This window comes from Petromyzon marinus, unplaced genomic scaffold (assembly GCF_048934315.1).
Source record: "Petromyzon marinus isolate PM22_M1 ecotype Great Lakes invasive population unplaced genomic scaffold, UKy_Petmar_22M1.pri1.0 PM_G_Scaffold_7, whole genome shotgun sequence".
In the NCBI taxonomy this organism is placed as follows: Eukaryota; Metazoa; Chordata; class Hyperoartia; order Petromyzontiformes; family Petromyzontidae; genus Petromyzon; species Petromyzon marinus.
Genome location: NW_027423024.1, coordinates 5,789,856 through 5,817,727, shown reverse-complemented (window position 1 = coordinate 5,817,727; position 27,872 = coordinate 5,789,856). Strand labels below are relative to the sequence as shown.

The following is a 27,872-nucleotide window of genomic DNA, read 5'->3' as shown; positions in this document are numbered from 1 at the left end:
GTGCAGTGTTGAGTCTATGGTGCAGTGTTGAGTCTATATTGCAGTGTTGAGTCTATATTGCAGTGTTGAGTCTATGGTGCAGTGTTGAGTCTATGGGCAGTGTTGAGTCTATGGTGCAGTGTTGAGTCTATTGTGCATTGTTGAGTCTAAGGGCAGTGTTGAGTCTATGGTGCAGTGTTGAGTCTATGGTGCAGTGTTTAGTCTATGGAGCAGTGCTGAGTCTATGGTGCAGTGTTGAGTCTATGGAGCAGTGTTGAGTCTATGGTGCAGTGTTGAGTCTATGGTGCAGTGTTGAGTCTATGGGCAGTGTTGAGTCTATGGTGCAGTGTTGAGTCTATCGTGCAGTGTTGAGTCTAAGCGCAGTGTTGAGTCTATGGTGCAGTGTTGAGTCTATGGTGCAGTGTTTAGTCTATGGAGCAGTGCTGAGTCTATGGTGCAGTGTTGAGTCTATGGCGCAGTGTTGAGTCTATGGTGCAGTGTTGAGTCTATGGTGCAGTGTTGAGTCTATGGTGCAGTGTTGAGTCTATGGTGCAGTGTTGAGTCTATTGTGCAGTGTTGAGTCTATGGTGCAGTGTTGAGTCTATGGTGCAGTGTTGAGTCTATGGTGCAGTGTTGAGTCTATGTTGCGGTGTTGAGTCTATGGTGCGGTGTTGAGTCTTTGGTGCAGTGTTGAGTCTATGGTGCAGTGTTGAGTCTATATTGCAGTGTTGAGTCTATGGTGCAGTGTTGAGTCTATGGGCAGTGTTGAGTCTATGGTGCAGTGTTGAGTCTATGGTGCAGTGTTGAGACTATGGTGCAGTGTTGAGTCTATGGTGCAGTGCTGAGTCTATGTTGCAGTGTTGAGTCTATGGGCAGTGTTGAGTCTATGGTGCAGTGTTGAGTCTAAGGGCAGTGTTGAGTCTATGGTGCAGTGCTGAGTCTATGGTGCAGTGGTGAGTCTATGGTGCAGTGTTGAGTCTATGGTACAGTGTTTGGTCTATGGTGCAGTGTTGAGTCTATGGTGCAGTGTTGAGTCTATGGTGCAGTGTTGAGTCTATAGTGCAGTGTTGAGTCTATGGTGCAGTCTTGAGTCTATGGGCAGTGTTGAGTCTATGGTGCAGTGTTGAGTCTATGGTGCAGTGTTGAGTCTATGGTGCAGTGTTGAGTCTATGGTGCAGTGTTGAGTCTATGGTGCAGTGTTTAGTCTATGGAGCAGTGCTGAGTCTATGGTGCAGTGTTGAGTCTATGGAGCAGTGTTGAGTCTATGGTGCAGTGTTGAGTCTATGGTGCAGTGTTGAGTCTATGGGCAGTGTTGAGTCTATGGTGCAGTGTTTAGTCTATGGAGCAGTGCTGAGTCTATGGTGCAGTGTTGAGTCTATGGAGCAGTGTTGAGTCTATGGTGCAGTGTTGAGTCTATGGTGCAGTGTTGAGTCTATGGTGCAGTGTTGAGTCTATGGTGCAGTGTTTAGTCTATGGAGCAGTGCTGAGTCTATGGTGCAGTGTTGAGTCTATGGCGCAGTGTTGAGTCTATGGTGCAGTGTTGCGTCTATGGTGCAGTGTTGAGTCTATGGTGCATTGTTGAGTCTATGGTGCAGTGTTGAGTCTATTGTGCAGTGTTGAGTCTATGGTGCAGTGTTGAGTCTATGGTGCAGTGTTGAGTCTATGGTGCAGTGTTGAGTCTATGGTGCAGTGTTGAGTCTATGGTGCAGTGTTGAGTCTTTGGTGCAGTGTTGAGTCTATGGTGCAGTGTTGAGTCTATGGTGCAGTGTTGAGTCTATGGTGCAGTGTTGAGTCTATGGTGCAGTGTTGAGTCTATGGTGCAGTTCTGAGTCTATGGTGCAGTGTTGAGTCTATGGGCAGTGTTGAGTCTATGGTGCAGTGTTGAGTCTATCGTGCAGTGTTGAGTCTAAGGGCAGTGTTGAGTCAATGGTGCAGTGTTGAGTCTATGGTGCAGTGTTCAGTCTATGGAGCAGTGCTGAGTCTATGGTGCAGTGTTGAGTCTATGGCGCAGTGTTGAGTCTATGGTGCAGTGTTGAGTCTATGGTGCAGTGTTGAGTCTATGGTGCAGTGTTGAGTCTATGGTGCAGTGTTGAGTCCATTGTGCAGTGTTGAGTCTATGGTGCAGTGTTGAGTCTATGGTGCAGTGTTGAGTCTATGGTGCAGTGTTGAGTCTATGGTGCAGTGTTGAGTCTTTGGTGCAGTGTTGAGTCTATGGTGCAGTGTTGAGTCTATGTTGCAGTGTTGAGTCTATGGTGCAGTGTTGAGTCTTTGGTGCAGTGTTGAGTCTATGGTGCAGTGTTGAGTCTATATTGCAGTGTTGAGTCTATATTGCAGTGTTGAGTCTATGGTGCAGTGTTGAGTCTATGGGCAGTGTTGAGTCTATGGTGCAGTGTTGAGTCTATTGTGCATTGTTGAGTCTAAGGGCAGTGTTGAGTCTATGGTGCAGTGTTGAGTCTATGGTGCAGTGTTTAGTCTATGGAGCAGTGCTGAGTCTATGGTGCAGTGTTGAGTCTATGGAGCAGTGTTGAGTCTATGGTGCAGTGTTGAGTCTATGGTGCAGTGTTGAGTCTATGGGCAGTGTTGAGTCTATGGTGCAGTGTTGAGTCTATCGTGCAGTGTTGAGTCTAAGCGCAGTGTTGAGTCTATGGTGCAGTGTTGAGTCTATGGTGCAGTGTTTAGTCTATGGAGCAGTGCTGAGTCTATGGTGCAGTGTTGAGTCTATGGCGCAGTGTTGAGTCTATGGTGCAGTGTTGAGTCTATGGTGCAGTGTTGAGTCTATGGTGCAGTGTTGAGTCTATGGTGCAGTGTTGAGTCTATTGTGCAGTGTTGAGTCTATGGTGCAGTGTTGAGTCTATGGTGCAGTGTTGAGTCTATGGTGCAGTGTTGAGTCTATGTTGCGGTGTTGAGTCTATGGTGCGGTGTTGAGTCTTTGGTGCAGTGTTGAGTCTATGGTGCAGTGTTGAGTCTATATTGCAGTGTTGAGTCTATGGTGCAGTGTTGAGTCTATGGGCAGTGTTGAGTCTATGGTGCAGTGTTGAGTCTATGGTGCAGTGTTGAGTCTATGGTGCAGTGTTGAGTCTATGGTGCAGTGCTGAGTCTATGTTGCAGTGTTGAGTCTATGGACAGTGTTGAGTCTATGGTGCAGTGTTGAGTCTATCGTGCAGTGTTGAGTCTAAGGGCAGTGTTGAGTCTATGGTGCAGTGCTGAGTCTATGGTGCAGTGGTGAGTCTATGGTGCAGTGTTGAGTCTATGGTACAGTGTTTGGTCTATGGTGCAGTGTTGAGTCTATGGTGCAGTGTTGAGTCTATGGTGCAGTGTTGAGTCTATAGTGCAGTGTTGAGTCTATGGTGCAGTCTTGAGTCTATGGGCAGTGTTGAGTCTATGGTGCAGTGTTGAGTCTATGGTGCAGTGTTGAGTCTATGGTGCAGTGTTGAGTCTATGGTGCAGTGTTGAGTCTATGGTGCAGTGTTTAGTCTATGGAGCAGTGCTGAGTCTATGGTGCAGTGTTGAGTCTATGGAGCAGTGTTGAGTCTATGGTGCAGTGTTGAGTCTATGGTGCAGTGTTGAGTCTATGGGCAGTGTTGAGTCTATGGTGCAGTGTTTAGTCTATGGAGCAGTGCTGAGTCTATGGTGCAGTGTTGAGTCTATGGAGCAGTGTTGAGTCTATGGTGCAGTGTTGAGTCTATGGTGCAGTGTTGAGTCTATGGTGCAGTGTTGAGTCTATGGTGCAGTGTTTAGTCTATGGAGCAGTGCTGAGTCTATGGTGCAGTGTTGAGTCTATGGCGCAGTGTTGAGTCTATGGTGCAGTGTTGCGTCTATGGTGCAGTGTTGAGTCTATGGTGCATTGTTGAGTCTATGGTGCAGTGTTGAGTCTATTGTGCAGTGTTGAGTCTATGGTGCAGTGTTGAGTCTATGGTGCAGTGTTGAGTCTATGGTGCAGTGTTGAGTCTATGGTGCAGTGTTGAGTCTATGGTGCAGTGTTGAGTCTTTGGTGCAGTGTTGAGTCTATGGTGCAGTGTTGAGTCTATGGTGCAGTGTTGAGTCTATGGTGCAGTGTTGAGTCTATGGTGCAGTGTTGAGTCTATGGTGCAGTGTTGAGTCTATGGTGCAGTGTTGAGTCTATGGTACAGTTCTGAGTCTATGGTGCAGTGTTGAGTCTATGGGCAGTGTTGAGTCTATGGTGCAGTGTTGAGTCTATCGTGCAGTGTTGAGTCTAAGGGCAGTGTTGAGTCTATGGTGCAGTGTTTCGTCTATGGTGCAGTGTTGAGTCTATGGTGCAGTGTTGAGTCTATGGTGCAGTGTTGAGTCTATAGTGCAGTGTTGAGTCTATGGTGCAGTGTTGAGTCTATGGGCAGTGTTGAGTCTATGGTGCAGTGTTGAGTCTATGGTGCAGTGTTGAGTCTATGGTGCAGTGTTGAGTCTATGGTGCAGTGTTGAGTCTATGGTGCAGTGTTTAGTCTATGGAGCAGTGCTGAGTCTATGGTGCAGTGTTGAGTCTATGGAGCAGTGTTGAGTCTATGGTGCAGTGTTGAGTCTATGGTGCAGTGTTAGGTCTATGGGCAGTGTTGAGTCTATGGTGCAGTGTTTAGTCTATGGAGCAGTGCTGAGTCTATGGTGCAGTGTTGAGTCTATGGAACAGTGTTGAGTCTATGGTGCAGTGTTGAGTCTATGGTGCAGTGTTGAGTCTATGGTGCAGTGTTGAGTCTATGGTGCAGTGTTGAGTCTATGGTGCAGTGTTTAGTCTATGGCGCAGTGCTGAGTCTATGGTGCAGTGTTGCGTCTATGGTGCAGTGTTGAGTCTATGGTGCAGTGTTGAGTCTATGGTGCAGTGTTGAGTCTATTGTGCAGTGTTGAGTCTATGGTGCAGTGTTGAGTCTATGGTGCAGTGTTGAGTCTATGGAGCAGTGTTGAGTCTATGGTGCAGTGTTGATTCTTTGGTGCAGTGTTGAGTCTATGGTGCAGTGTTGAGTCTTTGGTGCAGTGTTGAGTCTATGGTGCAGTGCTGAGTCTATGGTGCAGTGTTGAGTCTATGGGCAGTGTTGAGTCTATGGTGCAGTGTTGAGTCTATCGTGCAGTGTTGAGTCTAAGGGCAATGTTGAGTCTAAGGGCAGTGTTGAGTCTATGGGCAGTGTTGAGTCTATGGTGCAGTGTTGAGTCTATTGTGCATTGTTGAGTCTAAGGGCAGTGTTGAGTCTATGGTGCAGTGTTGAGTCTATGGTGCAGTGTTTAGTCTATGGAGCAGTGCTGAGTCTATGGTGCAGTGTTGAGTCTATGGGCAGTGTTGAGTCTATGGTGCAGTGTTGAGTCTATGGTGCAGTGTTGAGTCTATGGTGCAGTGTTGAGTCTATGGTGCAGTGTTGAGTCTATGGTGCAGTGCTGAGTCTATGGTGCAGTGTTGAGTCTATGGGCAGTGTTGAGTCTATGGTGCAGTGTTGAGTCTATCGTGCAGTGTTGAGTCTAAGGGCAGTGTTGAGTCTATGGTGCAGTGTTGAGTCTATGGTGCAGTGTTGAGTCTATGGTGCAGTGTTGAGTCTATGGTACAGTGTTTGGTCTATGGTGCAGTTTTGAGTCTATGGTGCAGTGTTGAGTCTATGGTGCAGTGTTGAGTCTATAGTGCAGTGTTGAGTCTATGGTGCAGTGTTGAGTCTATGGGCAGTGTTGAGTCTATGGTGCAGTGTTGAGTCTATGGTGCAGTGTTGGGTCTATGGTGCAGTGTTGATTCTATGGTGCAGTGTTGAGTCTATGGTGCAGTGCTGAGTCTATGGTGCAGTGTTGAGTCTATGGGCAGTGTTGAGTCTATGGTGCAGTGTTGAGTCTTTTGTGCAGTGTTGAGTCTAAGGGCAGTGTTGAGTCTATGGGCAGTGTTGAGTCTATGGTGCAGTGTTGAGTCTATTGTGCATTGTTGAGTCTAAGGGCAGTGTTGAGTCTATGGTGCAGTGTTGAGTCTATGGTGCAGTGTTTAGTCTATGGAGCAGTGCTGAGTCTATGGTGCAGTGTTGAGTCTATGGGCAGTGTTGAGTCTATGGTGCAGTGTTGAGTCTATGGTGCAGTGTTGAGTCTATGGTGCAGTGCTGAGTCTATGGTGCAGTGTTGAGTCTATGGTGCAGTGTTGAGTCTATCGTGCAGTGTTGAGTCTAAGGGCAATGTTGAGTCTAAGGGCAGTGTTGAGTCTATGGGCAGTGTTGAGTCTATGGTGCAGTGTTGAGTCTATTGTGCATTGTTGAGTCTAAGGGCAGTGTTGAGTCTATGGTGCAGTGTTGAGTCTATGGTGCAGTGTTTAGTCTATGGAGCAGTGCTGAGTCTATGGTGCAGTGTTGAGTCTATGGGCAGTGTTGAGTCTATGGTGCAGTGTTGAGTCTATGGGCAGTGTTGAGTCTATGGTGCAGTGTTGAGTCTATTGTGCAGTGTTGAGTCTAAGGGCAGTGTTGAGTCTATGGGCAGTGTTGAGTCTATGGTGCAGTGTTGAGTCTATTGTGCATTGTTGAGTCTAAGGGCAGTGTTGAGTCTATGGTGCAGTGTTGAGTCTATGGTGCAGTGTTTAGTCTATGGAGCAGTGCTGAGTCTATGGTGCAGTGTTGAGTCTATGGGCAGTGTTGAGTCTATGGTGCAGTGTTGAGTCTATGGTGCAGTGTTGAGTCTATGGTGCAGTGCTGAGTCTATGGTGCAGTGTTGAGTCTATGGTGCAGTGTTGAGTCTATTGTGCAGTGTTGAGTCTAAGGGCAATGTTGAGTCTAAGGGCAGTGTTGAGTCTATGGGCAGTGTTGAGTCTATGGTGCAGTGTTGAGTCTATTGTGCATTGTTGAGTCTAAGGGCAGTGTTGAGTCTATGGTGCAGTGTTGAGTCTATGGTGCAGTGTTTAGTCTATGGAGCAGTGCTGAGTCTATGGTGCAGTGTTGAATCTATGGGCAGTGTTGAGTCTATGGTGCAGTGTTGAGTCTATGGTGCAGTGTTGAGTCTATGGTGCAGTGTTGAGTCTATGGTGCAGTGTTGAGTCTATGGTGCAGTGCTGAGTCTATGGTGCAGTGTTGAGTCTATGGGCAGTGTTGAGTCTATGGTGCAGTGTTGAGTCTATCGTGCAGTGTTGAGTCTAAGGGCAGTGTTGAGTCTATGGTGCAGTGTTGAGTCTATGGTGCAGTGTTGAGTCTATGGTGCAGTGTTGAGTCTATGGTGCAGTGTTGAGTCTATGGTGCAGTGTTTAGTCTATGGAGCAGTGCTGAGTCTATGGTGCAGTGTTGAGTCTATGGCGCAGTGCTGAGTCTATGGTGCAGTGTTGCGTCTATGGTGCAGTGTTGAGTCTATGGTGCAGTGTTGAGTCTATGGTGCAGTGTTGAGTCTATTGTGCAGTGTTGAGTCTATGGTGCAGTGTTGAGTCTATGGTGCAGTGTTGAGTCTATGGAGCAGTGTTGAGTCTATGGTGCAGTGTTGAGTCTTTGGTGCAGTGTTGAGTCTATGGTGCAGTGTTGAGTCTTTGGTGCAGTGTTGAGTCTATGGTGCAGTGCTGAGTCTATGGTGCAGTGTTGAGTCTATGGGCAGTGTTGAGTCTATGGTGCAGTGTTGAGTCTATCGTGCAGTGTTGAGTCTAAGGGCAATGTTGAGTCTAAGGGCAGTGTTGAGTCTATGGGCAGTGTTGAGTCTATGGTGCAGTGTTGAGTCTATTGTGCATTGTTGAGTCTAAGGGCAGTGTTGAGTCTATGGTGCAGTGTTGAGTCTATGGTGCAGTGTTTAGTCTATGGAGCAGTGCTGAGTCTATGGTGCAGTGTTGAGTCTATGGGCAGTGTTGAGTCTATGGTGCAGTGTTGAGTCTATGGTGCAGTGTTGAGTCTATGGTGCAGTGTTGAGTCTATGGTGCAGTGTTGAGTCTATGGTGCAGTGTTGAGTCTATGGTGCAGTGCTGAGTCTATGGTGCAGTGTTGAGTCTATGGGCAGTGTTGAGTCTATGGTGCAGTGTTGAGTCTATCGTGCAGTGTTGAGTCTAAGGGCAGTGTTGAGTCTATGGTGCAGTGTTGAGTCTATGGTGCAGTGTTGAGTCTATGGTGCAGTGTTGAGTCTATGGTACAGTGTTTGGTCTATGGTGCAGTTTTGAGTCTATGGTGCAGTGTTGAGTCTATGGTGCAGTGTTGAGTCTATAGTGCAGTGTTGAGTCTATGGTGCAGTGTTGAGTCTATGGGCAGTGTTGAGTCTATGGTGCAGTGTTGAGTCTATGGTGCAGTGTTGGGTCTATGGTGCAGTGTTGATTCTATGGTGCAGTGTTGAGTCTATGGTGCAGTGCTGAGTCTATGGTGCAGTGTTGAGTCTATGGGCAGTGTTGAGTCTATGGTGCAGTGTTGAGTCTATTGTGCAGTGTTGAGTCTAAGGGCAGTGTTGAGTCTATGGGCAGTGTTGAGTCTATGGTGCAGTGTTGAGTCTATTGTGCATTGTTGAGTCTAAGGGCAGTGTTGAGTCTATGGTGCAGTGTTGAGTCTATGGTGCAGTGTTTAGTCTATGGAGCAGTGCTGAGTCTATGGTGCAGTGTTGAGTCTATGGGCAGTGTTGAGTCTATGGTGCAGTGTTGAGTCTATGGTGCAGTGTTGAGTCTATGGTGCAGTGCTGAGTCTATGGTGCAGTGTTGAGTCTATGGTGCAGTGTTGAGTCTATCGTGCAGTGTTGAGTCTAAGGGCAATGTTGAGTCTAAGGGCAGTGTTGAGTCTATGGGCAGTGTTGAGTCTATGGTGCAGTGTTGAGTCTATTGTGCATTGTTGAGTCTAAGGGCAGTGTTGAGTCTATGGTGCAGTGTTGAGTCTATGGTGCAGTGTTTAGTCTATGGAGCAGTGCTGAGTCTATGGTGCAGTGTTGAGTCTATGGGCAGTGTTGAGTCTATGGTGCAGTGTTGAGTCTATGGTGCAGTGTTGAGTCTATGGTGCAGTGTTGAGTCTATGGTGCAGTGTTGAGTCTATGGTGCAGTGCTGAGTCTATGGTGCAGTGTTGAGTCTATGGGCAGTGTTGAGTCTATGGTGCAGTGTTGAGTCTATCGTGCAGTGTTGAGTCTAAGGGCAGTGTTGAGTCTATGGTGCAGTGTTGAGTCTATGGTGCAGTGTTGAGTCTATGGTGCAGTGTTGAGTCTATGGTACAGTGTTTGGTCTATGGTGCAGTGTTGAGTCTATGGTGCAGTGTTGAGTCTATGGTGCAGTGTTGAGTCTATAGTGCAGTGTTGAGTCTATGGTGCAGTGTTGAGTCTATGGGCAGTGTTGAGTCTATGGTGCAGTGTTGAGTCTATGGTGCAGTGTTGGGTCTATGGTGCAGTGTTGATTCTATGGTGCAGTGTTGAGTCTATGGTGCAGTGCTGAGTCTATGGTGCAGTGTTGAGTCTATGGGCAGTGTTGAGTCTAAGGGCAGTGTTGAGTCTGTGGTGCAGTGTTGAGTCTATGGTGCAGTGTTGAGTCTATGGTGCAGTGTTGGGTCTATGGTACAGTGTTTGGTCTATCGTGCAGTGTTGAGTCTATGGTGCAGTGTTGAGTCTATGGTGCAGTGTTGAGTATATGGTGCAGTGCTGAGTCTATGGTGCAGTGTTGAGTCTATGGGCAGTGTTGAGTCTATGGTGCAGTGTTGAGTCTATCGTGCAGTGTTGAGTCTAAGGGCAATGTTGAGTCTATGGTGCGGTGTTGAGTCTATAGTGCAGTGTTGAGTCTATGGTGCAGTGTTGAGTCTATGGTACAGTGTTTGGTCTATGGTGCAGTGTTGAGTCTATGGTGCAGTGTTGAGTCTATGGTGCAGTGTTGAGTCTATGGTGCAGTGTTGAGTCTATGGGCAGTGTTGAGTCTATGATGCAGTGTTGAGTCTATTGTGCAGTGTTGAGTCTAAGCGCAGTGTTGAGTCTATGGTGCAGTGTTGAGTCTATGGTGCAGTGTTTAGTCTATGGAGCAGTGCTGAGTCTATGGTGCAGTGTTGAGTCTATGGCGCAGTGTTGAGTCTATGGTGCAGTGTTGAGTCTATGGTGCAGTGTTGAGTCTATGGTGCAGTGTTGAGTCTATGGTGCAGTGTTGAGTCTATTGTGCAGTGTTGAGTCTATGGTGCAGTGTTGAGTCTATGGTGCAGTGTTGAGTCCATGGTGCAGTGTTGAGTCTATGTTGCAGTGTTGAGTCTATGGTGCAGTGTTGAGTCTTTGGTGCAGTGTTGAGTCTATGGTGCAGTGTTGAGTCTATATTGCAGTGTTGAGTCTATGGTGCAGTGTTGAGTCTATGGGCAGTGTTGAGTCTATGGTGCAGTGTTGAGTCTATGGTGCAGTGTTGAGTCTATGGTGCAGTGTTGAGTCTATGGTGTAGTGCTGAGTCTATGTTGCAGTGTTGAGTCTATGGGCAGTGTTGAGTCTATGGTGCAGTGTTGAGTCTATCGTGCAGTGTTGAGTCTAAGGGCAGTGTTGAGTCTATGGTGCAGTGCTGAGTCTATGGTGCAGTGGTGAGTCTATGGTGCAGTGCTGAGTCTATGGTGCAGTGTTGAGTCTATGGTGCAGTGTTGAGTCTATAGTGCAGTGTTGAGTCTATGGTGCAGTGTTGAGTCTATTGTGCATTGTTGAGTCTAAAGGCAGTGTTGAGTCTATGGTGCAGTGTTGAGTCTATGGTGCAGTGTTTAGTCTATGGAGCAGTGCTGAGTCTATGGTGAAGTGTTGAGTCTATGGAGCAGTGTTGAGTCTATGGTGCAGTGTTGAGTCTATGGTGCAGTGTTGAGTCTATGGGCAGTGTTGAGTCTATGGTGCAGTATTGAGTCTATTGTGCAGTGTTGAGTCTAAGCGCAGTGTTGAGTCTATGGTGCAGTGTTGAGTCTATGGTGCAGTGTTCAGTCTATGGAGCAGTGCTGAGTCTATGGTGCAGTGTTGAGTCTATGGCGCAGTGTTGAGTCTATGGTGCAGTGTTGAGTCTATGGTGCAGTGTTGAGTCTATGGTGCAGTGTTGAGTCTATGGTGCAGTGTTGAGTCTATTGTGCAGTGTTGAGTCTATGGTGCAGTGTTGAGTCTATGGTGCAGTGTTGAGTCTATGGTGCAGTGTTGAGTCTATGGTGCAGTGTTGAGTCTTTGGTGCAGTGTTGAGTCTATGGTGCAGTGTTGAGTCTATGTTGCAGTGTTGAGTCTATGGTGCAGTGTTGAGTCTTTGGTGCAGTGTTGAGTCTATGGTGCAGTGTTGAGTCTATATTGCAGTGTTGAGTCTATGGTGCAGTGTTGAGTCTATGGGCAGTGTTGAGTCTATGGTGCAGTGTTGAGTCTATTGTGCATTGTTGAGTCTAAGGGCAGTGTTGAGTCTATGGTGCAGTGTTGAGTCTATGGTGCAGTGTTTAGTCTATGGAGCACTGCTGAGTCTATGGTGCAGTGTTGAGTCTATGGAGCAGTGTTGAGTCTATGGTGCAGTGTTGAGTCTATGGTGCAGTGTTGAGTCTATGGGCAGTGTTGAGTCTATGGTGCAGTGTTGAGTCTATTGTGCAGTGTTGAGTCTAAGCGCAGTGTTGAGTCTATGGTGCAGTGTTGAGTCTATGGTGCAGTGTTTAGTCTATGGAGCAGTGCTGAGTCTATGGTGCAGTGTTGAGTCTATGGTGCAGTGTTTAGTCTATGGAGCAGTGCTGAGTCTATGGTGCAGTGTTGAGTCTATGGAGCAGTGTTGAGTCTATGGTGCAGTGTTGAGTCTATGGTGCAGTGTTGAGTCTATGGGCAGTGTTGAGTCTATGGTGCAGTGTTTAGTCTATGGAGCAGTGCTGAGTCTATGGTGCAGTGTTGAGTCTATGGAGCAGTGTTGAGTCTATGGTGCAGTGTTGAGTCTATGGTGCAGTGTTGAGTCTATGGTGCAGTGTTGAGTCTATGGTGCAGTGTTTAGTCTATGGAGCAGTGCTGAGTCTATGGTGCAGTGTTGAGTCTATGGCGCAGTGTTGAGTCTATGGTGCAGTGTTGCGTCTATGGTGCAGTGTTGAGTCTATGTTGCAGTGTTGAGTCTATGGTGCAGTGTTGAGTCTATTGTGCAGTGTTGAGTCTATGGTGCAGTGTTGAGTCTATGGTGCAGTGTTGAGTCTATGGTGCAGTGTTGAGTCTATGGTGCAGTGTTGAGTCTATGGTGCAGTGTTGAGTCTTTGGTGCAGTGTTGAGTCTATGGTGCAGTGTTGAGTCTATGGTGCAGTGTTGAGTCTATGGTGCAGTGTTGAGTCTATGGTGCAGTGTTGAGTCTATGGTGCAGTTCTGAGTCTATGGTGCAGTGTTGAGTCTATGGGCAGTGTTGAGTCTATGGTGCAGTGTTGAGTCTATCGTGCAGTGTTGAGTCTAAGGGCAGTGTTGAGTCTATGGTGCAGTGTTTGGTCTATGGTGCAGTGTTGAGTCTATGGTGCAGTGTTGAGTCTATGGTGCAGTGTTGAGTCTATAGTGCAGTGTTGAGTCTATGGTGCAGTGTTGAGTCTATGGGCAGTGTTGAGTCTATGGTGCAGTGTTGGGTCTATGGTGCAGTGTTGAGTCTATTGTGCAGTGTTGAGTCTATGGTGCAGTGTTGAGTCTATGGTGCAGTGTTGAGTCTATGGTGCAGTGTTGAGTCTATGTTGCAGTGTTGAGTCTATGGTGCAGTGTTGAGTCTTTGGTGCAGTGTTGAGTCTATGGTGCAGTGTTGAGTCTATATTGCAGTGTTGAGTCTATGGTGCAGTGTTGAGTCTATGGGCAGTGTTGAGTCTATGGTGCAGTGTTCTGTCTATGGTGCAGTGTTGAGTCTATGGTGCAGTGTTGAGTCTATGGTGCAGTGCTGAGTCTATGTTGCAGTGTTGAGTCTATGGGCAGTGTTGAGTCTATGGTGCAGTGTTGAGTCTATCGTGCAGTGTTGAGTCTAAGGGCAGTGTTGAGTCTATGGTGCAGTGCTGAGTCTATGGTGCAGTGGTGAGTCTATGGTGCAGTGTTGAGTCTATGGTACAGTGTTTGGTCTATGGTGCAGTGTTGAGTCTATGGTGCAGTGTTGAGTCTATGGTGCAGTGTTGAGTCTATAGTGCAGTGTTGAGTCTATGGTGCAGTGTTGAGTCTATGGGCAGTGTTGAGTCTATGGTGCAGTGTTGAGTCTATGTTGCAGTGTTGAGTCTATGGTGCAGTGTTGAGTCTATGGTGCAGTGTTGAGTCTATGGGCAGTGTTGAGTCTATGGTGCAGTATTGAGTCTATTGTGCAGTGTTGAGTCTAAGCGCAGTGTTGAGTCTATGGTGCAGTGTTGAGTCTATGGTGCAGTGTTCAGTCTATGGAGCAGTGCTGAGTCTATGGTGCAGTGTTGAGTCTATGGCGCAGTGTTGAGTCTATGGTGCAGTGTTGAGTCTATGGTGCAGTGTTGAGTCTATGGTGCAGTGTTGAGTCTATGGTGCAGTGTTGAGTCTATTGTGCAGTGTTGAGTCTATGGTGCAGTGTTGAGTCTATGGTGCAGTGTTGAGTCTATGGTGCAGTGTTGAGTCTATGGTGCAGTGTTGAGTCTTTGGTGCAGTGTTGAGTCTATGGTGCAGTGTTGAGTCTATGTTGCAGTGTTGAGTCTATGGTGCAGTGTTGAGTCTTTGGTGCAGTGTTGAGTCTATGGTGCAGTGTTGAGTCTATATTGCAGTGTTGAGTCTATGGTGCAGTGTTGAGTCTATGGGCAGTGTTGAGTCTATGGTGCAGTGTTGAGTCTATTGTGCATTGTTGAGTCTAAGGGCAGTGTTGAGTCTATGGTGCAGTGTTGAGTCTATGGTGCAGTGTTTAGTCTATGGAGCACTGCTGAGTCTATGGTGCAGTGTTGAGTCTATGGAGCAGTGTTGAGTCTATGGTGCAGTGTTGAGTCTATGGTGCAGTGTTGAGTCTATGGGCAGTGTTGAGTCTATGGTGCAGTGTTGAGTCTATTGTGCAGTGTTGAGTCTAAGCGCAGTGTTGAGTCTATGGTGCAGTGTTGAGTCTATGGTGCAGTGTTTAGTCTATGGAGCAGTGCTGAGTCTATGGTGCAGTGTTGAGTCTATGGTGCAGTGTTTAGTCTATGGAGCAGTGCTGAGTCTATGGTGCAGTGTTGAGTCTATGGAGCAGTGTTGAGTCTATGGTGCAGTGTTGAGTCTATGGTGCAGTGTTGAGTCTATGGGCAGTGTTGAGTCTATGGTGCAGTGTTTAGTCTATGGAGCAGTGCTGAGTCTATGGTGCAGTGTTGAGTCTATGGAGCAGTGTTGAGTCTATGGTGCAGTGTTGAGTCTATGGTGCAGTGTTGAGTCTATGGTGCAGTGTTGAGTCTATGGTGCAGTGTTTAGTCTATGGAGCAGTGCTGAGTCTATGGTGCAGTGTTGAGTCTATGGCGCAGTGTTGAGTCTATGGTGCAGTGTTGCGTCTATGGTGCAGTGTTGAGTCTATGTTGCAGTGTTGAGTCTATGGTGCAGTGTTGAGTCTATTGTGCAGTGTTGAGTCTATGGTGCAGTGTTGAGTCTATGGTGCAGTGTTGAGTCTATGGTGCAGTGTTGAGTCTATGGTGCAGTGTTGAGTCTATGGTGCAGTGTTGAGTCTATGGTGCAGTGTTGAGTCTATGGTGCAGTGTTGAGTCTATGGTGCAGTGTTGAGTCTATGGTGCAGTGTTGAGTCTATGGTGCAGTTCTGAGTCTATGGTGCAGTGTTGAGTCTATGGGCAGTGTTGAGTCTATGGTGCAGTGTTGAGTCTATCGTGCAGTGTTGAGTCTAAGGGCAGTGTTGAGTCTATGGTGCAGTGTTTGGTCTATGGTGCAGTGTTGAGTCTATGGTGCAGTGTTGAGTCTATGGTGCAGTGTTGAGTCTATAGTGCAGTGTTGAGTCTATGGTGCAGTGTTGAGTCTATGGGCAGTGTTGAGTCTATGGTGCAGTGTTGGGTCTATGGTGCAGTGTTGAGTCTATTGTGCAGTGTTGAGTCTATGGTGCAGTGTTGAGTCTATGGTGCAGTGTTGAGTCTATGGTGCAGTGTTGAGTCGATGTTGCAGTGTTGAGTCTATGGTGCAGTGTTGAGTCTTTGGTGCAGTGTTGAGTCTATGGTGCAGTGTTGAGTCTATGGTGCAGTGTTGAGTCTATGGTGCAGTGTTGAGTCTATGGGCAGTGTTGAGTCTATGGTGCAGTGTTGAGTCTATGGGCAGTGTTGAGTCTATGGTGCAGTGTTTAGTCTATGGAGCAGTGCTGAGTCTATGGTGCAGTGTTGAGTCTATGGAGCAGTGTTGAGTCTATGGTGCAGTGTTGAGTCTATGGTGCAGTGTTGAGTCTATGGTGCAGTGTTGAGTCTATGGTGCAGTGTTTAGTCTATGGAGCAGTGCTGAGTCTATGGTGCAGTGTTGAGTCTATGGCGCAGTGTTGAGTCTATGGTGCAGTGTTGCGTCTATGGTGCAGTGTTGAGTCTATGTTGCAGTGTTGAGTCTATGGTGCAGTGTTGAGTCTATTGTGCAGTGTTGAGTCTATGGTGCAGTGTTGAGTCTATGGTGCAGTGTTGAGTCTATGGTGCAGTGTTGAGTCTATGGTGCAGTGTTGAGTCTATGGTGCAGTGTTGAGTCTATGGTGCAGTGTTGAGTCTATGGTGCAGTGTTGAGTCTATGGTGCAGTGTTGAGTCTATGGTGCAGTGTTGAGTCTATGGTGCAGTTCTGAGTCTATGGTGCAGTGTTGAGTCTATGGGCAGTGTTGAGTCTATGGTGCAGTGTTGAGTCTATCGTGCAGTGTTGAGTCTAAGGGCAGTGTTGAGTCTATGGTGCAGTGTTTGGTCTATGGTGCAGTGTTGAGTCTATGGTGCAGTGTTGAGTCTATGGTGCAGTGTTGAGTCTATAGTGCAGTGTTGAGTCTATGGTGCAGTGTTGAGTCTATGGGCAGTGTTGAGTCTATGGTGCAGTGTTGGGTCTATGGTGCAGTGTTGAGTCTATTGTGCAGTGTTGAGTCTATGGTGCAGTGTTGAGTCTATGGTGCAGTGTTGAGTCTATGGTGCAGTGTTGAGTCGATGTTGCAGTGTTGAGTCTATGGTGCAGTGTTGAGTCTTTGGTGCAGTGTTGAGTCTATGGTGCAGTGTTGAGTCTATATTGCAGTGTTGAGTCTATGGTGCAGTGTTGAGTCTATGGGCAGTGTTGAGTCTATGGTGCAGTGTTGAGTCTATGGTGCAGTGTTGAGTCTATGGTGCAGTGTTGAGTCTATGGTGCAGTGCTGAGTCTATGTTGCAGTGTTGAGTCTATGGGCAGTGTTGAGTCTATGGTGCAGTGTTGAGTCTATCGTGCAGTGTTGAGTCTAAGGGCAGTGTTGAGTCTATGGTGCAGTGCTGAGTCTATGGTGCAGTGGTGAGTCTATGGTGCAGTGTTGAGTCTATGGTACAGTGTTTGGTCTATGGTGCAGTGTTGAGTCTATGGTGCAGTGTTGAGTCTATGGTGCAGTGTTGAGTCTATAGTGCAGTGTTGAGTCTATGGTGCAGTGTTGAGTCTATGGGCAGTGTTGAGTCTATGGTGCAGTGTTGAGTCTATGGTGCAGTGTTGAGTCTATGGTGCAGTGTTGAGTCTATGGTGCAGTGTTGAGTCTATGGTGCAGTGTTTAGTCTATGGAGCAGTGCTGAGTCTATGGTGCAGTGTTGAGTCTATGGAGCAGTGTTGAGTCTATGGTGCAGTGTTGAGTCTATGGTGCAGTGTTGAGTCTATGGGCAGTGTTGAGTCTATGGTGCAGTGTTTAGTCTATGGAGCAGTGCTGAGTCTATGGTGCAGTGTTGAGTCTATGGAGCAGTGTTGAGTCTATGGTGCAGTGTTGAGTCTATGGTGCAGTGTTGAATCTATGGTGCAGTGTTGAGTCTATGGTGCAGTGTTTAGTCTATGGAGCAGTGCTGAGTCTATGGTGCAGTGTTGAGTCTATGGCGCAGTGTTGAGTCTATGGTGCAGTGTTGCGTCTATGGTGCAGTGTTGAGTCTATGGTGCAGTGTTGAGTCTATGGTACAGTGTTGAGTCTATTGTGCAGTGTTGAGTCTATGGTGCAGTGTTGAGTCTATGGTGCAGTGTTGAGTCTATGGTGCAGTGTTGAGTCTATGGTGCAGTGTTGAGTCTATGGTGCAGTGTTGAGTCTTTGGTGCAGTGTTGAGTCTATGGTGCAGTGTTGAGTCTATGGTGTAGTGTTGAGTCTATGGTGCAGTGTTGAGTCTATGGTGCAGTGTTGAGTCTATGGTGCAGTTCTGAGTCTATGGTGCAGTGTTGAGTCTATGGGCAGTGTTGAGTCTATGGTGCAGTGTTGAGTCTATCGTGCAGTGTTGAGTCTAAGGGCAGTGTTGAGTCTATGGTGCAGTGTTGAGTCTATGGTGCAGTGTTCAGTCTATGGAGCAGTGCTGAGTCTATGGTGCAGTGTTGAGTCTATGGCGCAGTGTTGAGTCTATGGTGCAGTGTTGAGTCTATGGTGCAGTGTTGAGTCTATGGTGCAGTGTTGAGTCTATGGTGCAGTGTTGAGTCCATTGTGCAGTGTTGAGTCTATGGTGCAGTGTTGAGTCTATGGTGCAGTGTTGAGTCTATGGTGCAGTGTTGAGTCTATGGTGCAGTGTTGAGTCTTTGGTGCAGTGTTGAGTCTATGGTGCAGTGTTGAGTCTATGTTGCAGTGTTGAGTCTATGGTGCAGTGTTGAGTCTTTGGTGCAGTGTTGAGTCTATGGTGCAGTGTTGAGTCTATATTGCAGTGTTGAGTCTATATTGCAGTGTTGAGTCTATGGTGCAGTGTTGAGTCTATGGGCAGTGTTGAGTCTATGGTGCAGTGTTGAGTCTATTGTGCATTGTTGAGTCTAAGGGCAGTGTTGAGTCTATGGTGCAGTGTTGAGTCTATGGTGCAGTGTTTAGTCTATGGAGCAGTGCTGAGTCTATGGTGCAGTGTTGAGTCTATGGAGCAGTGTTGAGTCTATGGTGCAGTGTTGAGTCTATGGTGCAGTGTTGAGTCTATGGGCAGTGTTGAGTCTATGGTGCAGTGTTGAGTCTATCGTGCAGTGTTGAGTCTAAGCGCAGTGTTGAGTCTATGGTGCAGTGTTGAGTCTATGGTGCAGTGTTTAGTCTATGGAGCAGTGCTGAGTCTATGGTGCAGTGTTGAGTCTATGGCGCAGTGTTGAGTCTATGGTGCAGTGTTGAGTCTATGGTGCAGTGTTGAGTCTATTGTGCAGTGTTGAGTCTATGGTGCAGTGTTGAGTCTATGGTGCAGTGTTGAGTCTATGGTGCAGTGTTGAGTCTATGTTGCGGTGTTGAGTCTATGGTGCGGTGTTGAGTCTTTGGTGCAGTGTTGAGTCTATGGTGCAGTGTTGAGTCTATATTGCAGTGTTGAGTCTATGGTGCAGTGTTGAGTCTATGGGCAGTGTTGAGTCTATGGTGCAGTGTTGAGTCTATGGTGCAGTGTTGAGTCTATGGTGCAGTGTTGAGTCTATGGTGCAGTGCTGAGTCTATGTTGCAGTGTTGAGTCTATGGGCAGTGTTGAGTCTATGGTGCAGTGTTGAGTCTATCGTGCAGTGTTGAGTCTAAGGGCAGTGTTGAGTCTATGGTGCAGTGTTTAGTCTATGGAGCAGTGCTGAGTCTATGGTGCAGTGTTGAGTCTATGGAACAGTGTTGAGTCTATGGTGCAGTGTTGAGTCTATGGTGCAGTGTTTAGTCTATGGAGCAGTGCTGAGTCTATGGTGCAGTGTTGAGTCTATGGTGCAGTGTTTAGTCTATGGAGCAGTGCTGAGTCTATGGTGCAGTGTTGAGTCTATGGCGCAGTGTTGAGTCTATGGTGCAGTGTTGAGTCTATGGTGCAGTGTTGAGTCTATGGTGCAGTGTTGAGTCTATGGTGCAGTGTTGAGTCTATTGTGCAGTGTTGAGTCTATGGTGCAGTGTTGAGTCTATGGTGCAGTGTTGAGTCTATGGTGCAGTGTTGAGTCTATGTTGCGGTTTTGAGTCTATGGTGCGGTGTTGAGTCTTTGGTGCAGTGTTGAGTCTATGGTGCAGTGTTGAGTCTATATTGCAGTGTTGAGTCTATGGTGCAGTGTTGAGTCTATGGGCAGTGTTGAGTCTATGGTGCAGTGTTGAGTCTATGGTGCAGTGTTGAGTCTATGGTGCAGTGTTGAGTCTATGGTGCAGTGCTGAGTCTATGTTGCAGTGTTGAGTCTATGGGCAGTGTTGAGTCTATGGTGCAGTGTTGAGTCTATCGTGCAGTGTTGAGTCTAAGGGCAGTGTTGAGTCTATGGTGCAGTGCTGAGTCTATGGTGCAGTGGTGAGTCTATGGTGCAGTGTTGAGTCTATGGTACAGTATTTGGTCTATGGTGCAGTGTTGAGTCTATGGTGCAGTGTTGAGTCTATGGTGCAGTGTTGAGTCTATAGTGCAGTGTTGAGTCTATGGTGCAGTCTTGAGTCTATGGGCAGTGTTGAGTCTATGGTGCAGTGTTGAGTCTATGGTGCAGTGTTGAGTCTATGGTGCAGTGTTGAGTCTATGGTGCAGTGTTGAGTCTATGGTGCAGTGTTTAGTCTATGGAGCAGTGCTGAGTCTATGGTGCAGTGTTGAGTCTATGGAGCAGTGTTGAGTCTATGGTGCAGTGTTGAGTCTATGGTGCAGTGTTGAGTCTATGGGCAGTGTTGAGTCTATGGTGCAGTGTTTAGTCTATGGAGCAGTGCTGAGTCTATGGTGCAGTGTTGAGTCTATGGAGCAGTGTTGAGTCTATGGTGCAGTGTTGAGTCTATGGTGCAGTGTTGAGTCTATGGTGCAGTGTTGAGTCTATGGTGCAGTGTTTAGTCTATGGAGCAGTGCTGAGTCTATGGTGCAGTGTTGAGTCTATGGCGCAGTGTTGAGTCTATGGTGCAGTGTTGCGTCTATGGTGCAGTGTTGAGTCTATGGTGCATTGTTGAGTCTATGGTGCAGTGTTGAGTCTATTGTGCAGTGTTGAGTCTATGGTGCAGTGTTGAGTCTATGGTGCAGTTTTGAGTCTATGGTGCAGTGTTGAGTCTATGGTGCAGTGTTGAGTCTATGGTGCAGTGTTGAGTCTTTGGTGCAGTGTTGAGTCTATGGTGCAGTGTTGAGTCTATGGTGCAGTGTTGAGTCTATGGTGCAGTGTTGAGTCTATGGTGCAGTGTTGAGTCTATGGTGCAGTGTTGAGTCTATGGTGCAGTGTTGAGTCTATGGTACAGTTCTGAGTCTATGGTGCAGTGTTGAGTCTATGGGCAGTGTTGAGTCTATGGTGCAGTGTTGAGTCTATCGTGCAGTGTTGAGTCTAAGGGCAGTGTTGAGTCTATGGTGCAGTGTTTGGTCTATGGTGCAGTGTTGAGTCTATGGTGCAGTGTTGAGTCTATGGTGCAGTGTTGAGTCTATAGTGCAGTGTTGAGTCTATGGTGCAGTGTTGAGTCTATGGGCAGTGTTGAGTCTATGGTGCAGTGTTGAGTCTATGGTGCAGTGTTGAGTCTATGGTGCAGTGTTGAGTCTATGGTGCAGTGTTGAGTCTATGGTGCAGTGTTGAGTCTATGGGCAGTGTTGAGTCTATGGTGCAGTGTTTAGTCTATGGAGCAGTGCTGAGTCTATGGTGCAGTGTTGAGTCTATGGAGCAGTGTTGAGTCTATGGTGCAGTGTTGAGTCTATGGTGCAGTGTTGAGTCTATGGTGCAGTGTTGAGTCTATGGTGCAGTGTTTAGTCTATGGAGCAGTGCTGAGTCTATGGTGCAGTGTTGAGTCTATGGCGCAGTGTTGAGTCTATGGTGCAGTGTTGCGTCTATGGTGCAGTGTTGAGTCTATGGTGCATTGTTGAGTCTATGGTGCAGTGTTGAGTCTATTGTGCAGTGTTGAGTCTATGGTGCAGTGTTGAGTCTATGGTGCAGTTTTGAGTCTATGGTGCAGTGTTGAGTCTATGGTGCAGTGTTGAGTCTATGGTGCAGTGTTGAGTCTTTGGTGCAGTGTTGAGTCTATGGTGCAGTGTTGAGTCTATGGTGCAGTGTTGAGTCTATGGTGCAGTGTTGAGTCTATGGTGCAGTGTTGAGTCTATGGTGCAGTGTTGAGTCTATGGTGCAGTGTTGAGTCTATGGTACAGTTCTGAGTCTATGGTGCAGTGTTGAGTCTATGGGCAGTGTTGAGTCTATGGTGCAGTGTTGAGTCTATCGTGCAGTGTTGAGTCTAAGGGCAGTGTTGAGTCTATGGTGCAGTGTTTGGTCTATGGTGCAGTGTTGAGTCTATGGTGCAGTGTTGAGTCTATGGTGCAGTGTTGAGTCTATAGTGCAGTGTTGAGTCTATGGTGCAGTGTTGAGTCTATGGGCAGTGTTGAGTCTATGGTGCAGTGTTGAGTCTATGGTGCAGTGTTGAGTCTATGGTGCAGTGTTGAGTCTATGGTGCAGTGTTGAGTCTATGGTGCAGTGTTTAGTCTATGGAGCAGTGCTGAGTCTATGGTGCAGTGTTGAGTCTATGGAGCAGTGTTGAGTCTATGGTGCAGTGTTGAGTCTATGGTGCAGTGTTGAGTCTATGGGCAGTGTTGAGTCTATGGTGCAGTGTTTAGTCTATGGAGCAGTGCTGAGTCTATGGTGCAGTGTTGAGTCTATGGAACAGTGTTGAGTCTATTGTGCAGTGTTGAGTCTATGGTGCAGTGTTGAGTCTATGGTGCAGTGTTGAGTCTATGGTGCAGTGTTTAGTCTATGGAGCAGTGCTGAGTCTATGGTGCAGTGTTGAGTCTATGGCGCAGTGTTGAGTCTATGGTGCAGTGTTGCGTCTATGGTGCAGTGTTGAGTCTATGGTGCAGTGTTGAGTCTATGGTGCAGTGTTGAGTCTATTGTGCAGTGTTGAGTCTATGGTGCAGTGTTGAGTCTATGGTGCAGTGTTGAGTCTATGGAGCAGTGTTGAGTCTATGGTGCAGTGTTGAGTCTTTGGTGCAGTGTTGAGTCTATGGTGCAGTGTTGAGTCTTTGGTGCAGTGTTGAGTCTATGGTGCAGTGCTGAGTCTATGGTGCAGTGTTGAGTCTATGGGCAGTGTTGAGTCTATGGTGCAGTGTTGAGTCTATCGTGCAGTGTTGAGTCTAAGGGCAATGTTGAGTCTAAGGGCAGTGTTGAGTCTATGGGCAGTGTTGAGTCTATGGTGCAGTGTTGAGTCTATTGTGCATTGTTGAGTCTAAGGGCAGTGTTGAGTCTATGGTGCAGTGTTGAGTCTATGGTGCAGTGTTTAGTCTATGGAGCAGTGCTGAGTCTATGGTGCAGTGTTGAGTCTATGGGCAGTGTTGAGTCTATGGTGCAGTGTTGAGTCTATGGTGCAGTGTTGAGTCTATGGTGCAGTGTTGAGTCTATGGTGCAGTGTTGAGTCTATGGTGCAGTGCTGAGTCTATGGTGCAGTGTTGAGTCTATGGGCAGTGTTGAGTCTATGGTGCAGTGTTGAGTCTATCGTGCAGTGTTGAGTCTAAGGGCAGTGTTGAGTCTATGGTGCAGTGTTGAGTCTATGGTGCAGTGTTGAGTCTATGGTGCAGTGTTGAGTCTATGGTACAGTGTTTGGTCTATGGTGCAGTTTTGAGTCTATGGTGCAGTGTTGAGTCTATGGTGCAGTGTTGAGTCTATAGTGCAGTGTTGAGTCTATGGTGCAGTGTTGAGTCTATGGGCAGTGTTGAGTCTATGGTGCAGTGTTGAGTCTATGGTGCAGTGTTGGGTCTATGGTGCAGTGTTGATTCTATGGTGCAGTGTTGAGTCTATGGTGCAGTGCTGAGTCTATGGTGCAGTGTTGAGTCTATGGGCAGTGTTGAGTCTATGGTGCAGTGTTGAGTCTATTGTGCAGTGTTGAGTCTAAGGGCAGTGTTGAGTCTATGGGCAGTGTTGAGTCTATGGTGCAGTGTTGAGTCTATTGTGCATTGTTGAGTCTAAGGGCAGTGTTGAGTCTATGGTGCAGTGTTGAGTCTATGGTGCAGTGTTTAGTCTATGGAGCAGTGCTGAGTCTATGGTGCAGTGTTGAGTCTATGGGCAGTTTTGAGTCTATGGTGCAGTGTTGAGTCTATGGTGCAGTGTTGAGTCTATGGTGCAGTGCTGAGTCTATGGTGCAGTGTTGAGTCTATGGTGCAGTGTTGAGTCTATCGTGCAGTGTTGAGTCTAAGGGCAATGTTGAGTCTAAGGGCAGTGTTGAGTCTATGGGCAGTGTTGAGTCTATGGTGCAGTGTTGAGTCTATTGTGCATTGTTGAGTCTAAGGGCAGTGTTGAGTCTATGGTGCAGTGTTGAGTCTATGGTGCAGTGTTTAGTCTATGGAGCAGTGCTGAGTCTATGGTGCAGTGTTGAGTCTATGGGCAGTGTTGAGTCTATGGTGCAGTGTTGAGTCTATGGTGCAGTGTTGAGTCTATGGTGCAGTGTTGAGTCTATGGTGCAGTGTTGAGTCTATGGTGCAGTGCTGAGTCTATGGTGCAGTGTTGAGTCTATGGGCAGTGTTGAGTCTATGGTGCAGTGTTGAGTCTATCGTGCAGTGTTGAGTCTAAGGGCAGTGTTGAGTCTATGGTGCAGTGTTGAGTCTATGGTGCAGTGTTGAGTCTATGGTGCAGTGTTGAGTCTATGGTACAGTGTTTGGTCTATGGTGCAGTGTTGAGTCTATGGTGCAGTGTTGAGTCTATGGTGCAGTGTTGAGTCTATAGTGCAGTGTTGAGTCTATGGTGCAGTGTTGAGTCTATGGGCAGTGTTGAGTCTATGGTGCAGTGTTGAGTCTATGGTGCAGTGTTGGGTCTATGGTGCAGTGTTGATTCTATGGTGCAGTGTTGAGTCTATGGTGCAGTGCTGAGTCTATGGTGCAGTGTTGAGTCTATGGGCAGTGTTGAGTCTAAGGGCAGTGTTGAGTCTGTGGTGCAGTGTTGAGTCTATGGTGCAGTGTTGAGTCTATGGTGCAGTGTTGGGTCTATGGTACAGTGTTTGGTCTATCGTGCAGTGTTGAGTCTATGGTGCAGTGTTGAGTCTATGGTGCAGTGTTGAGTCTATGGTGCAGTGCTGAGTCTATGGTGCAGTGTTGAGTCTATGGGCAGTGTTGAGTCTATGGTGCAGTGTTGAGTCTATGGTGCAGTGTTGAGTCTATGGTGCAGTGTTGAGTCTATGGTGCAGTGTTGAGGTTGGGTGGTGGTGACGGTGTGAGTGTGGGTGGTGTGTGGTGGTGGCGGTGGTGGTGCCGGCGTGCCGTACGGTTCTACTCGTGAACTCGGGGGCGTGGTCATTGATGTCGGTGATGGTGACGATGGCGGTGGCCGTGGTCGAGAGTCCGATGTTGGCGTCTCCCTCCATGTCTGAAGCCATCACCACCAGCGAAAAGTGCGCCACTCTCTACACAGAGCGGACACTCCCACACCGTCACCCCCCGGCACACGCACGGAGTGGGTTTGTAGTGTAGAGCGGTAACCGCTATACATGGCGTGCACAGAGAGACAGAGACACACACAGACACACACACAGACACACACAGACACACACACAGACACACACAGACACACACCTTACACAGACAAACACACAGACACACACAGACACACACCTCACACAGACAAACACACACTAGAGACAAACACACACACAGACACACACATAGACACAGACACACAGACACACACAGACACACACACAGACACACACACAGACATAGACACACACAGACAAACACCTCACAGAGACACACACACACACAATAGAGACAAACACACACACACAGACACACACACACACACACAGACACACACAGACACACACCTCACAGAGACACACACACACAGTAGAGACAAACACACAGACACACACAGACACACACCTCACACAGACACACACACACACAGACAAACACCTCACAGAGACACACACAGTAGAGACAAACACACAGACACACACACACAGACACACACAGACACACACACACAGACACACACAGTAGAGACATACACACAGACACACACAAACACACACAGACACACACAGACACACACCTTACACAGACAAACACACAGACACACACAGACACACACCTCACACAGACACACACACACAGTAGAGACAAACACACAGACACACACATAGACACAAACACACAGACACACACATAGACACAGACAAAGATCCCCCATATAGCCTTAACAGACTGTAGGGGCAAGTGCTGTTAGCGAGCACCTATGAAGGCTGGAACGGTACACGAGGGGGTGGGTGGCCAGCACCACGCACGACCGCCTTTGTCTCCCTAGTGGCAATGTTTACACACCGCACCAGGTACTCATTTGAGGCCGAGTCGACCTAGGGGGGCCCGGGACCAGTTCAGACAATCGTCACACGAACGTTGTGTCCGTGATGTGCGGCAGAAGCCAGATTAAACGATGCGGAAAACTGCATCAGTGCACAAAATGTACCGTATTTGTTTTGCTTTACAGATACAACAACAGTCAGATGTTCTAGACACAGACACACACAGACACAGACACACACAGACACACACCTCACACAGACACACACACACAGTAGAGACAAACACACAGACACACAGCCACACACAGACACACACACACAGACACACACACAGTAGAGACAAACACACAGACACACACACAGACACACACAGACACACACACAGACACACACACACAGTAGAGACAAACACACAGACACACACACAGACACACACACAGACACACACCTCACAGAGACACACACAGTAGAGATAAACACACACACAACAACAACAAAACCGCCATTCGCCACTAAGTGGCGGTGACGTCACCACGAGGCTTGTGCCAGGCTATGTGCACCCTGAGGCTACGTGAAGTGTCGAACGCCCGCTGGCAGGAGGTCACGAGGCAGACCCAGGTGCCACGGGTCGACTGACTGAGATGACTGGCTGATGCACCACCTGTGCCCCCTACTGTGCCAACCTGCTGTGCTTTAGCCACCCGGCACTCCGCTCGTTATTCTGAGCGTCGCTCCTCCGCCCTCCGTTGTTGTTGGAGGGCGACTACCTCCAACTGCCCAGTAGCGTCCTTCACGAGCCTCCTCCACAGAGGCTGATCTTGACACCGCTGGTACCAGTCATCGGCAAGTCAACTCAGCTCCACGTCCTCCTGTACCACATCACTCCATCTCTTCTCTAGCCCGTGCCGCGCTAGCTTAGCCCCCTCGATCCGGCCGAACAAAAGCTGTTTCGGCATGCGGTGGCTGGGCATGCGGCTACATGACCCAGCCATCGCAGCCTTCCCCGCCGGAGGAGCTCACCGATGGAACCTTGCCCAGATCTCTCAAGGATTTGTGAGCTCCTCACACAATCCAGTCTGGTTAAACCCAGGATGGATCGTAGGCAGGCCAGCCTAAATGTTTCTAACCGGCGAAGATGTTCCATTAGGGGTGTCCACGTTTCGCAAGCGTAGAGAAGGAAGGGAATGACCGTGGCCGAGAAGACCTGAAGCTTAGTGCGGAGCGACAGATCAGGTAGCTTGCACACAACGTTACGCAACCGATGAAAATATATTGCCGCTCGACTGATTCGGAGCGAGACCTCTGCTGTTAAACTGGGGCCAGTCATAAGCACACTGCCCAGGGATGGGAAACTCTCCACTCTCTCCACAACTGCCCCATCACCGATTGGGAGTTGTGGGGGTGGAGTGTCCGATGGTACAAAATATGCAGACAGGTGCTTAGTTTTGGTGGGGCTGATGGTAGGCCCCACCTCTTAGTGGCATGCTCCAGTCTCAGCAGCAGCGTCTCCACCTCCTCCTCTGAATGAGCAGCTATTACCAAATCATCAGCATACATAACGTGGTTGAACATTCGGGAGCCATCCCTTGACCGCACCCGAGCGTCGATCAGCCTCCCATTATATCTGTACCATATGGAGATTCCTCCGGTACAGCTATTGAAGGCTTCACGAACTACGTGGTCAAAATAGATGTTAAATAATGTGGGAGCCAGAGGACATCCCTGTCGCACCCCAAGGTTAACAGGGACTGGCTCTGACTCCCGGCCACGTAGTTTTACCCGGGCCCGCTCACCATCATGAAGGTCCTTAATGATCGTGAGCAGAGGGTCAGGTACTCCAAAAGCACGAAGAACAACCCAGAGCCCAGGCCTACTGATGGTATCATAGGCCTTGACCAGGTCAATAAAGCAGAGATGTAGGTCTTTTTGGAATTCCCTACACCTCTGCTGTAGCAGACGGACAGAAAATATGGCATCTGTGCAGGACCGCCCTTTCCTGAAACCGCATTGGGGCTCCGCAAGCCTCTCCTCAGCGTGCATGGCAAGGCGATGTTGAATAATCCTTGCCAGGACCTTTCCTGGCACACTGAAGAGTGAGAACCCGTCCAGTGGTCCAGACTGTTGTTATGATGTCATATAGGGCAGTCTGTGCACAAACGCCGCCCTCCCTCAGCATTTCGCTTGGGAGATCATCTCTGCCCGCTGCCTTTCCTGGTCTCAGACTCCGGATCGCCTTCAGTACTTCCTCGACAGATGGCACCTCAGCCAGCCACTCACAGGGGGTGACCTCTTCAAAAATTTGAGGCACCGCAGCCTCAGCAGGGTCATCCTCACTTTGTGCCACGATGTTTTCCTGGCTGAGGGATTTTCCCTCCCCCAGGACATCACAGAAATGCTCAGCAAATCTGCAAACCTGTTCCTGGGGGTTGGTGATTGGGTCACCGTTTTTTCCCCTAATGATGGTAATAGGTGTGGCGCTGCAGATTACTTTTTTGTAGTTAAATAGACACACACGCACAGACACACACACAGACACACACACACAGACACACACACACAGTAGAGACAAACACACAGACACACACACAGACAAACACACAGTAGAGACAAACACACAGACACACACATAGACACAGACTCACACAGACACACACCTCACAGAGACACACAGACACACACAGTAGAGACAAACACACAGACACACACATAGACACACACACAGACACACACACACACACACGCAGACACACACCTCACACAGATAAACACACACTAGAGACAAACACACAGACACACACACACACACA

General features: G+C 48.1%; 1 protein-coding gene across 1 annotated transcript in view; it reads right to left on the bottom strand.

Annotated features, from left to right (window-relative positions):
• LOC116957687 (cadherin-2-like) overlaps positions 1-27,872 on the bottom strand; it is a 140,480-nt gene that overhangs the window by 99,520 nt on the left and 13,088 nt on the right. The window contains exon 6 of the mRNA XM_076062655.1: positions 24,023-24,165. Within this exon, the coding sequence (XP_075918770.1) occupies positions 24,023-24,165 (143 nt within the window). The remainder of the gene's footprint in view (positions 1-24,022; positions 24,166-27,872) is intronic.